The sequence below is a fragment of the Panonychus citri genome, unplaced genomic scaffold, assembly GCF_014898815.1.
Source record: "Panonychus citri isolate SS breed McGregor unplaced genomic scaffold, ASM1489881v1 Contig00008, whole genome shotgun sequence".
Taxonomy (NCBI): Eukaryota; Metazoa; Arthropoda; class Arachnida; order Trombidiformes; family Tetranychidae; genus Panonychus; species Panonychus citri.
This window is the reverse complement of record NW_026515413.1, coordinates 102,483-115,329: the sequence shown is the minus strand read 5'-3', so window position 1 is coordinate 115,329 and position 12,847 is coordinate 102,483. Positions and strand designations below refer to the sequence as shown.

The following is a 12,847-nucleotide window of genomic DNA, read 5'->3' as shown; positions in this document are numbered from 1 at the left end:
CATCAACCTCGTCCCCCACTAAACCATTAACTAGCACTAAATCACCTACATCTCCCACCGGTGGGGATTATAGCAGCTATTTAACCTCAACTAACCTTCAAACCGGAAAGGATATTTCACCGATCTCGTCAGCCCCTCGTATAACCCATGCAAGTAGAAAACGAGTTATAACTAAATCCGACGGTTCTGTTGAAGAAACGGAAGAAGTAGTTGAACCTTCCTCACCATACCATTCACTGACTGCTGCCGCTTCTAAACCTGTAATAGTTGGCGTTGTCCCCACAACAACCACAAGCACCACCTCTAACAATAAGCTCAGTCTAATTGATTCGGTATTTTCGTTTTCCTTTTTTTATTTTTATGATTTTTTCATATTCTCACTTGATTTACTCTCTCATTCCCCACCTATTTTTCTCATATGCACACAAATATTATTATTCAATTCATTTTCAATTCTCTCATTTATTATTTAACTTTTGGCAACACAAAAATTAACTAATTACTCGCCATTGCCTTGCCCAGTTTTCATTTATCTCTTGAAACTATTAATATCAATGAAATAACATCAATAACCAAACTAACTTAAAAACACTTATGATCAACCTTGATTATAAATGATGTTCAGGAAAAATGGCTAATTATTAATGTACTAATTTTTTTTACTCACTTATGAAGACTGTCAAGTTTTCATTGTCACTTATGCACTAATACAATCACTCTAATCACCAAATTTGCTATTTGCTTTGACTATTCACCTTTTCTTTTCAAGTAATCATTAACCTTCTGATACTAATTACCTACTCTCGCTTCTCAATGGCTTATTATCATTATGGGTCAGGTTTCATCATCATTATCATCATCTATTCATAATACATCTACTCATCTATCATAAAATCATTTCTTCATTTTTCTCATTTTTTTCTCAATTTAATTATGATTAATATTTTAGACAAGTGATGGATCTCGTAGGACAGGAAAGTCACCGGTTCCTCCTCAGATTAGTGAATCAAGTCGCACCCTAACTTCATCGACAACAACATCAACCACAAGTAACTATAAGACTGGTGAAGAGACAATAAAACACCCAGAGAAAGGATTAAATACAAAGAAAACGATCCATGTTACTGAGGAGAAAGAGCGAACCGTTGGAACCAAAATCCACGAAACGTCCAAAGTGATCACTGGAAAATTAGAAGATGTCGCCCCGTTACTTCAGGCCGAAGGTTTCGACATCGATCCATCTAAACTGAAAATGGGTATTGAACCTGTTCCAATAAAAACGGAAGAAACAAGAAAAGTTTCCTACACAACTACTAAAGGACCAAATGTAAGTGTTTCAATTGTTGTTTAACAATTATAATTGCTAATGATAGGCTTAATTAAGAGTTAAATGAGAAACAAATTAAACCAAAATCAAGATACATCTTGAGGTAGGAGTTGAGATGTTGTTAAATGAATTCATAATTTCCTATTAACCAAAGTGAATGAATAATTTTGATTGATCAACTTAAACGGCTTGATCACGATTAACCTTAAGTGTTAAGAATCATATAGCTCAACCATAAATTAACTATACCAGTAGTTTGATATTATTTAAATGATTTGATTATCTTTATGAGTTAGATAAAAACTATATTGCTTTCAAGATGAGGTCAATTATATTGATTGAAAAAAAAAGTTACCTTTCTGTTTACCTCACAAATACAATGAAAGTACAATTGATGTATGAGCTTCACATAAACTATCAGCATTAAATTGATAATATTATCAGGAAGTTAAGACTCAATGGAAGCCCTTGAATGTATCTTTGGGTTAAATAATCTTCCACAATAATAACAACACTATTAATCATGAAAAAAATGTAGGATGATTAAGCTAATGATTTAAACGAGAGCAACCATTATGATATTAATGATAAAACATCTCGAGTTGTTTTCAAATTGCATTCATATGATTGTTTTTCTTTGTTATCAATTGATACCAATTTGATTAAAATATTAATAAATTTCTTTTCTTACTCCTGTCATCACTTAGGTGCCATCAACAACTCCATCTAAACCAAGTCGTACATCACCTGTAACACCAACATCACCACCACCACAACCACCAACAACAACAACCGCAAATGGTAGCCAAGGAGCTGGTGGTGCTCGAACTAAATCACCATCACCACCTCGATCAACCTACATTGAAAGAGAGAGCTCAAGAGATGCCGGTGAAACAATTTCTCCAACAACAGGCCTAAGTCAATCTCAATCTGAGTTAATCTCTTCACAATCTCTTTCTAGTAAAACTAGAACCGTAGAAACTGTTACGGTGTGTATAAAAGTATCCTCTTCAAATTAATCTCAATGTTTAAGATCTATGATTCACCTAAATTGAAATTGTCATTACTTTTAATTGTCTCATAGAAATGATTAGTATTTGCTGTTAGATCTCTTTAAGTGCGTTGCTCTAATTTAGTTTATCCTGATTATAATTTTAATTCAATTTCATTCAGTTTTTCTCATATTGACATTTGAAACGATGGTTAACTTTTAGTTGTTCAGTTTTGCTAATTTCAAGTTAGTTCGTAACGAAAATGATGTTTGAATATCTTTTTGTTATCTTATTCATCTTGACTTGACTCACTCACATGCTCAGAGTGCGTGAGTAATGATGAATGAATAAGAATGAAGATGAGAATGAATATTTTTTTTTTACTGTAAATTGTTTCGTCTCCTGTTATTACAAGTCGATAAGATCTATTAGTAAACATTAATTTCTAATTTACAACCAATTTAATCAGCAACAATTGTAATTCACCTTCAGTTCTTAAATAGCTTCAATTATCATCTTCTAACTATGGTGTTTTTTATTTTTATAATAAACACCCACGATAATCGTTAGCATAGTAATACTTTAGTGACCCAGTTTTCATCTTCGGATGATTTGACTCCAATTTGTTTCTTCAAATATAACAAATGTCAAAGAGTTGATATAATTTTCACATCACAATTTTAATTGTGATTAGTTCAAGACAATAATAAAATTGTTATTGTTTTCTGATAGACACATAGTGTTATATAATTTAAACTCATCATTTCCTTATTATCAACGATCATCTTTGAAAGTTGACCTCAAACTATAGATTAAATTGCTCAATCAATTAAGCTTATTAAAGAAAACAAAAAAATTAAGTGGGCTACCCTTTTCTATTCTCTTCCCTTGGTTATCTTAATCATCATCTTTAGTATCATCTTCATCCCTTTGAAAGCTTAATTGTTGACAACATTATATTAAGATGAGAACAATCCTTTACTAAATTACTATTATCATTGTTTATTTTTCAGAGTAACCAACAGATACTTAAACTCATTTAGTTACGCATCCAATTCAAGCTTAACCTTTAAATTGGAAGGCAAAATTGAGGAAGATGATTAGTTGAATGTCCATCAAATTAGATTGTTTTCTTTCCTAAACTAATGCTCAACTTAAATTCAATTATTGTTTAGATCAGTTTTCATATAATATCATTAATCGCTCTATTCACCATCCCCCTTACAGAATGTTCATTCATTCATTAATTATAAATTTTCATTTCTCTTTTTACAGTATAAAATGGAGAAAGACGGTGTCGTTGAAACTCGTGTTGAACAAAAGATAACCATTAAAAGCGATGGAGAGCCAATAGATCATGACAAAGCGTTAGCTGATGCCATCCAAGAAGCGACTATGATGAATCCTGACATGACAGTCGAGAAAATAGAGATCTCTCAACAATCAAGCATAAACTAGCCAATTATCAAAAATAAAAGAAACATGGGAACATTAGTAGAAACATCAATTAATCAAATTAAATCAAATCAACAAGATATTCCAATGCTCCTTGAATGCTCTTAAGAATTTATTTAATCCCCTGAATTCAGCGAAACGAAAGCGCAGCTCGAAAGCATTTTCATTTTCTTTCTTTCCCTAGATATTTGTTGTAACTTTTTTTTTTCTTTCCTCATCTGTGTGTTGTGAGCTGGTTTCACTTCTCATCATTTCCTTTTCCTATCTTTCTCAATCAGATGAAACATGATGATTAATATCATGACTTTTGGGCCTTTGTCGTCATATTTTCGTCGAAATTATCATTTATTTCTATTCACATTGTTTTTCTTTTTATTGTCAAAACAATTTCATTTCTCTTTTCATCTTGTTCATGATTATCACCAACACAACAACCACAATCACAACAAAAACCACCAACACCACAACTTCAACCACCACCACCACCATCAAAAACAACAACAACAACACAAAATTACATAAACAAAACTTGAAACAAAAAAAAGTTAAGTAAGCAATATATAAGAGTAAAAAACAAATCTAAATTAAATGAAATAAACAATTGAAAACTATTACAAAATAATTAAAAGGATAAAATAATAAATTGAATTTACCATAAACATAAACTAAATCCATCAAAACAATCAAGTTAATTAACAATTTAACCTACACTCCAATTAGAAAGATAATTTTCTTTTATAAACTCAATTGAAATTTACTCATTTCAATCAGTATAATTTAACTAATCATCTCCTCTCTCAATTATGATAATTATAAACATTCAAAACTTTAAGACGATCAATAAGTAATTGAAACAAAGAGTAAAAAACAATGGATGGATTATCATTGAAAGAGTGATAATCATATTTTCCTCATTTCCGTTATCTTTACCTGCGATCTGCTGCAAGAATCGCGGATCGAAATCATCTTCGGGAAGTTCTAGATCACGCTCGAATCGGTGATTGGTTTATTCTTCATCTATTGGCCAAGAATCTTGACTCACTCCACTTCAGGGAATTGGTTAAAGAATTGAGATCTTCACTTTCAGAAGAAGGTGAAAAATTCCGTCCCAGAGACACAAGCGAAACTGGATTCAGCTCTAAACTGGCCTAAGAGAATTAACTTGAAAAATGTACACTATGAACAATTTTTTCTACCATCGAATGAAATTGTTTGTATCATCAACCAATTCTTATTTTATCTTCTTACATCATCTCTTGCAAAACATGAGAAAAACACAAACTCCCATGATAACCTTCAAGACTTTTTTAATTGCAAATAAGCGGACGGATAAATGAACATCACCACCAATAATTAATTTAAATCAATTCAAAAGCCAGTTACACCCAGAGAGAGAGAGATCAATCATATTATCAATTTGAAAATCTATCCAATGACACTTGTTGTGGTCAACAAAATACAGAGAAAATTCAACTCAGACAATTAAGACGAACCCGAACCGAGCCACGAACGAAGTGGTATAAGTCATTGATCGATTAATCAATTAATCACATTTACACAATCAGCGACAACGAAAAAAAAACAATTCAAACAAAACGAAACTTTCACAAGTATTAATAATATTAACCTAATTTAAACAAAACTTTTCAATCAATTCCCTGTGAAAATATCAGACAAGTGATTAAAGTTAATCACTGGGTGTTTACTTGCACAATTAAACCCTAGCGACTAAATAATAATCATCCAACTACTTAACCAATGGAAATTTGCTGATTAAACTAGATCATTTCCTAATCATATGAACCAGGAACCAGAATAATAGATTCTGGTTAAATTAAATATTAGATTGATTGAGTTGCTATTATTATGATTACCCAAAGGATATCCTGATAAAAATAGCTTTTTGATTGTAACAAATTGATTGCTGGTCTTTTTTAACATAATCAAATTAGCTAAATTATGATTATTGATGATATTTAAAATCTGCTAACTAAAACAATAAGAAAATTTTCCCAAGGATAGTCACGATACATATACAGGGTATGCGTGATTCTCATTTAAATGGTTATTACATTTTGTTTTCATCGTCTTGTCATCAATTCAATTTCGCTACAATTAACCTTGTCTTCGTTTAATTACTTGTATACTTTGATCATAATATGATATATAACATACGAATATGATATTCTAATTGTTATCACAATCAATGAGTTGATTTAATTGTCTTTCGAGTCATAAAAACATTGGATTTTATAGCTTTCAAATTAATTTCTCTCGTTGATAATAATGTTATTTGATGACCTTTTTTGGTTAATTTAATTGTCAACTTTCATTGAAAAGACATCAAACTATTAATTTGATTGTTGATAACAATCAAATCTTTGTGATCAGACATTAATTGACATTTTTACAATTAATACTTGGTAATTAGTTGGTTGATATATTGAATGAATGAGAAAACTTTTCAGATTAATTATTTAACATCTCGTTCACTAATTACAAATTAACTTTTCTCATATCGGAACAATTAACTCAATTGTTGAAAACCGTTTACACTGATCATTTAAATGTTAATAATTTTCTCAAGGATTTTTCTAATTGTTTCGACTTTTTTTTTAATTGTTATCATTGTCTTGTTATTAAATCAACTTAATGTTTACTCTTCACACTTAGGTTATCATTGTAACAATTTAAATTAACCTTGTCTAATTATTTCTATCTTGTTAATTCATAGATTTTAATCTAGTTATCATTGTACTGTAACAATTAAAACACAATTTCGTCTATTGTTTTGCAATGGTAACTGAGAATAAAGAAAATTAATTTAAAGGGTAAATCTTTTCAGTCTAAATTGAATGATTTCCCATCAAACAATAACAATTTAACCTTGCATTATATGAAACAATCAATGTTTCAGCTGATTAATTCACTTAGGTGATTAATTAAATTATTTATCTCCATAATAAACCCAAAGGATTAATGTAAAACTATAATTAGATTGACATTAAATTCAATAAAAGATTAACAATCTAATACATCCATGGAAAAGGAAATTGAAGAAACCAAATAATTAGCATGATGATAATTATATTAATCAATTATAAATGAATTTCCAAGCACCAAATGTAACTTTCATCTTTTATTAATAATTAAACAATCAATTTAAAGGTTTAATCATATTAATGAGTTGAAAAAAAGTCAAACCCAAATAAATATAAAGTTTGAGAACACAAAAAGTTAGCTGATTAAATATTAGACCTTTACAAGTGATAATCAGTTGATTGATTCAATTTTGAAGGATAAATCTAAACAATTAATTGTTTAATCAACTGTTAATCGAAAACAATTGTTAACAACTAAAAACTTGTTACTTTTATTTACAATTTTCCCTAACGAAAGGAAAGATAAATGCTATTAGTGGCTCCATCTTTGAGAGGAAAAAATTATATTTTAACCAAATTCTAAATTTAATTGCAATTCTCAGTTCGTCTTGACCAATTGAATTATTAACCTTTTCTTTTACTAATTGAACTTTTCTATTGACTCCATTTGCTAACATAGTTTTTTAAAACCTTTTTTACACCTTCGCATTATTATTACAGCAGCATTCAAAATGGAGCTAACTAACTACGATCTGGCCTTTCCTCGAATAAAAAAACCCATTTGGTCGTTATGGTTTCACCAATTTATATACAGAAAAGTATTTGACCCAATCACATCCTGGAATATCATCAAGCCTAATGGCCATCACATTTTTTACTTTAACCACACAATTATTACGATTCACGTTTTTTGATGCAAACATGCAAGAAAAAGTTGAAGCGCTACAAAAATATCAAAACCACCATTCGACAGCTTTTTGAATTCTGCAGCAACTTAAAATATTAATAGATTCAAAATTTCTCTTTCTTTTGACTTTTGCCTCTTTTCGTATCCTTCAACTATCAATATTAGTATTGTTTAACAGTTACATTGTTGTTAAGAGAGAGAGAGAGAGAGAGAGAGAGAGAGAGAGAGAGAGAGAGAGAGAGAAATAGCCGCGTAAAGAAATTAAAAGTAATCGTATGTCCACAGAAATGACCTGGTCTGTGACATACGATCGTATGGGAACCAGGAACGCATTCGTGAATTAGCAAATGCCAAATTTTAGCACTGTATATATGAAACTAACAATATTGTATAAGCTTAGCGATCATGTTGATCGCTTGCCCCCTTGTTATTATTAATATTTAACTTAATCTAGAAAATATAAACCTAAATATATGATCTTAGTAAGTACCGTATACTATCAGGTTGATGATGCTTAAGTACTTATCTACAATATCACTAAGTAAAATCGGACTTAATCATCATATTCATTTCTTCACCATGGTGTGATCTGTAAGATTTTTTCGCTCTCTTATCATCATAATTTACAAGATATCAAAGTGTTAGTTTCCATTAAAAGTCTTCTCGTTCTCGAAGTGTATAATTTTTTCATTCCTACATTCAAAATCGACTATTGTTTACCTGTGACACCTAAACCAAAGGTTCAATAAACAAGTAATTTAAAGAACCGATTCATAAAATCCGTTAACATTGGAGTCATTATTGTGATCATCATGAATATATTTACGAACAATCTGTGTAATAATTTAGTTATAGTTATCCTATTATTGTCCCCTATTACCTGTGGTGGTTATTATTATGATGACTGTTTCAAAGAAATTCAAGATTTTGATGCAAATTGTACATGCGAGCCCAATGTACTGGAATGTTCAATTGGTAGAGTGGATTTTGATTCAGCCTTGTGGACCAAGTTTTCGCGCCCCGGTCGTATTCACAATTCAACTAACAATTATTCTTATAGTTCGGTGCATTTGAATGTTCATAAATTTGATGGTGTCAACGTGAGCTATTTTCCCTCCGTTTTATTCAACAATTTAGCGCCATCAGTTAAAGAGATAACTTTAACAAACTGGAAATTCACTTCGATTTCATCTGTTAAAAATCCTTTGAAAAGTTCACTCAAATCACTGACCATTAAGAATAATTATAGTCTCACCAAAATTATCAATCATAGAGCTCTTGCTAATTTAGCACCGTATCTCGAACGGCTTGATTTATCATCGAATGCACTGATAGATATTCATAAAACAGCATTTCGAGGATTGAAATATCTTCTTGAAGTTAGACTGGAAGATAATAACATCTCCTTTTTACCCGACTTTGTGTTCAGAGAATCAACCAAATTAGCTAACATAAGTTTATCGTCCAATTCAATTTCTATTCTCACAAAAAACACTTTCGCCGGATTATTGAGCGTTGAACATCTTGAAATCGATTCAAATAAACTGTTCACCATAAAGAATGATACATTCCGTGATATGGCCAAACTACGAGAACTTGATTTAAGCCTTAATCAAATAAACTCTCTGGAACCCTTAGCCTTCCGTGGATTGATCGCTGTCGAAACCATTGATCTGTCCAATAATCATTTACGATTCTTACCCCCAGAAATATTGAGTTATTGTCATGCATTGCGACAATTAACCTATCATACAATTTTCTGTCCGATTTGGATGATACTTTCCTGAAACAACTTCCAAAAACTTTCTACCTCGAAGGTAAGTGATTACATCTCAATCAATCAATTATCCAATCATCATTCTAGTTAATATTATTTATCTTAACAATCATAAGTTAATCGCTGTCTTAAACCTCACAATGAGAAAAGTATTAATTATTTTAATACTAGGATTTCATCATAATTCTGACTAAAATAGCAAAAATAGCCCCGAAAATCTTTGGCAAAAAATTTTCGCCCGACATCAAGACAAAATGACGAAAAATCTTATGCAATTAACCAATTTGAGTTATTGAAAGCTCAATGTATAATTTAAACTCGTGCCTGTTGAATATGAAATTTACAATTCTCTAGCTGTTACAGATTCTGAGAAATAACGATTTGAATTTTGTCTCTCTACTTCTGAAACACCCTTTAGTATAGTTTTAATTGGTTACAATAATCACAAACAATTAGTACGATTCACGATTTTTTATATTTTTTAAGATTTAAGAAAAACTAGAAGTCGTACAGACATGGAAAAAATATCAGCAGAAAGAAGACAAAAATTTTCAACAACAAAAAAATAGAACCAATTTCATAGGTGGTCAGGGTCAAAAGTTATTAATTAATGAAAAAAAAAGGGGCGTTAAATTGACCAAATTAAAATGTTAATTAGATTAATAAGGGGATTAGACAGAAAAGAAAGAGAAAAGGGGAGAGAGAGAGAAGGGATGAATTATGACGTTCGGGGCAATGAAAGGGGAAGAGAAAAGACAGAGCATAAAAGGAATTTAAGTTTTAATTGTATCAACCGCACGCCCTGGGCTATTAAAACTTCGAGAGGTTAATCAAAGATTTGATTTTACGCAAGATGCAAATATTGTTATTGTTGTTTAGATTGTTAATCAATCCCTTTTGATTAATATTGACAATTTTCTTATTCTTTTTTTCATACAATCACATAGGTAATCAGTGGTCATGTAATTGTAATCTAATTGATTACTCGAAGAACCTGTTGATTGATAATAATGCGACCAGATGTTCAATAATAGAACAAATAAAATTTAATAAGAATGATTATAAACAGGTTCACATTGATTTGGCATTCGAAACTTACATCGATCACATTGGCGAAACAAAGCTATGTAGTCTTATTAATAAAAAGAATAAGGAAAGGCGAAAATACATAATGGCTGCTTTGCAGCTGCCAGCAGACTGGCCACCAAGAATCGATATAGAAAATGATCTTAGACGTGACAATTTTTGTCAGACCTGGCGATACGAAGAGATTGCTCGTCGGGATTATTTGATTGATTTAATTTTGGAGGATACAGCTGAACAATTAGCTGAACAATTAGCTGAACAATCAGCTGAACAACAACTTGTTAAATCAATTGTTGAGTTGAGGAAAATCAAACTTGACTAAATTCTAAATTTAATTGCACTTCTCAGATCGTCTTAACCAATTGAATTACAATAGAATTAAAATCAAAAGTAATATTTTCGAGTTATTTACATGATAATTAACCAGTTGATCACCGAAACAAATAACCTTTTCTTTTACTAATTGAACTTTTCTATTGACTCCATTTTCTAAATAAATGTATGTAGTAGCCTTAAATAAAAGTACTAAAATTTATAAATTACAAATAATCAATACACAGTTACGAATTGACTAATTAATAAAATATCAATACTTGTAATATAGAATTCGGAAAAAAAGAGTTACAATAACAAGACTAGAGGTAATTAAATAGAGTAGTGAAACGATTACATTAATGGTGAGAAAACTAAATTGTAACATTGATTAAGTGTAAGACTTATTGAGAAAGTGGAAGAAATGAATTTAACGTTTAGAGTTTTGATTCCTCGTCGATCGGAAAAGACGTTTATGGTTACCGATGACCATCAGCTGATTGGTCCATTGTCAGGTATTACAAGACGACACATTGATTACCTATTGGGAGGGAAGTCAGTTTATTTTGAATGGTTTTTCGGTGATCGAAATCGAGGAAATTGTTCTGATTCCTTGTGTAAACTTTCACATTATTACAACAAAATTCAAAGTGGAAACTACGATCTGGCCTTTCCTCCGACCTCTTTAAGGCCATTCAATGTGATTCCAGTTAATCTGTCCTTCTCACCAGTTTTAGCCTCAGGTCGTTGTGGTTTCACCAATTTGTATACAGAAAAGTATTTGACCCAATCACATCCTGGAATATTATCAAGCCTAATGTCCATCACATTACCAATTTATTTTCTACTGTTATTATTTAACTTAATTGTTGCAGTGATTGACCAATCAACCTTCATAGTTACCTTGATTTCTTTACTTCCATCGATAATTAAAAAGAAACTTGATCATCTTTTAACTGTTCATTATTCAGTGAAATTAGTCATTCGTATTTCATTTTTTCTGTCAATCAATTGGATAATTATGATCTATTTGGCTTCATTTACAACCGATTACACAATTAACTTGAAAACTTCACCAATAATTAGTTTAAATGATTTATCATCATCAAGAATGGTCAAAGCGGGAATCGTAACCGATTGGCTTTGCTATCAAATGGTCGACAAAAAGTCATCTTATTATCGGCATTTCTATGAGATTGGACTGGGCAGAGGACAAATGGACCCTTTTCACTATGTACAAAGAGGAATTGAACTGAATCAGTTGATTGTTGTCTTTGAGACTGATGATCGTAAACAATCAACAGCTCGATCATTTTGTAATTCAATGGTCAACAGGAGGAAACCATTTGATATCACCTTTGGTAATAGATATTACTTTGAATCTGTTGAACTTTTCGTCTACAACTCAATAGATAAGGTCAAACATCGTTACATTAAATGGTCAGCGTATTCATGCCTTGAAATGGGCTTTTGTTTAAACGCTAACGATAATTCAATCCGATTAACCTTTGAAAATGATTTAAATACACCAACATTATCACAATGTAGTACAATTAACCGACAACAATCAAGTAATCCGGTTAACTCTCAACGCTTGTCAAGTTCATCCCAAGTTTATAATCCAATTGGTTATGAAAATTTTTCACTACCTGGTCACTTTACTTAATTATAATTACTTTAATCACTGCAATTAATATTGCTCTTAATTCTGTTAAAATATTCAATCGATTGAAACTAATAGTTCTAATATAATTATCATCTCGAACTTGTTTTCCGTAAATATATTGATCGATAAATGGACTTCCTTATATGATAAAAAGCCATTAAATGATTGTTTCAATGTCATAAAAACAATGGTTATTATTAAATCATTTGTATTTCTTTCAAGTAAATGACAATTAAACTTATGGAAATAACTTTCAATTCATTAAAATCGAAACACATTAAAAGTTTAACAATCGAATTCATTTTTTGATAACTTTTCTGATAATCAATGATATTGGAACGCTCATCATGAACATGTTAGTATTATCCATGTAATTGGAATCAGATTCAGTGTCAGCTTTGATTAATTGTCCACAATTAAATGGTCAACAAGAAACAATCAAG

At 30.7% G+C, this 12,847-nt stretch overlaps 2 protein-coding genes across 3 annotated transcripts; both read left to right on the top strand.

Annotated features, from left to right (window-relative positions):
* Nucleotides 1–5: 5 nt before the first annotated feature.
* On the top strand, nt 6–4,242 carry LOC128389266 (protein 4.1 homolog; the record flags this gene model as incomplete). The annotated part of the gene is made up of 4 exons (XM_053348806.1): nt 6–332; nt 950–1,327; nt 2,035–2,316; nt 3,595–4,242. Coding segments are annotated over 4 exons (1,170 nt in total), but the record flags the coding sequence as incomplete, so codon positions are not given.
* Nucleotides 4,243–8,188: 3,946 nt separating this feature from the next.
* Nucleotides 8,189–10,914, top strand: LOC128389387 (insulin-like growth factor-binding protein complex acid labile subunit). 2 transcript variants are annotated; one of them, XM_053348971.1, is made up of 2 exons: nt 8,189–9,380; nt 10,410–10,914. In XM_053348971.1, the coding sequence occupies exon 1, from the start codon at nt 8,376–8,378 to the stop codon at nt 9,348–9,350; it is 975 nt and encodes a 324-aa protein (XP_053204946.1). In that variant the 5' UTR covers nt 8,189–8,375; the 3' UTR covers nt 9,351–9,380; nt 10,410–10,914. The 2 variants fall into 2 exon arrangements, with proteins under 2 accessions (XP_053204946.1, XP_053204940.1); XM_053348965.1 differs by having other exon boundaries at nt 10,288–10,911.
* Nucleotides 10,915–12,847: the final 1,933 nt, after the last annotated feature.

Coding starts and splice junctions, on each gene's coding strand:
- LOC128389387 (XM_053348971.1), top strand. CDS start 8,376: ATGAATATATTTACGAACAATCTGTGTAATAATTTAGTTATAGTTATC.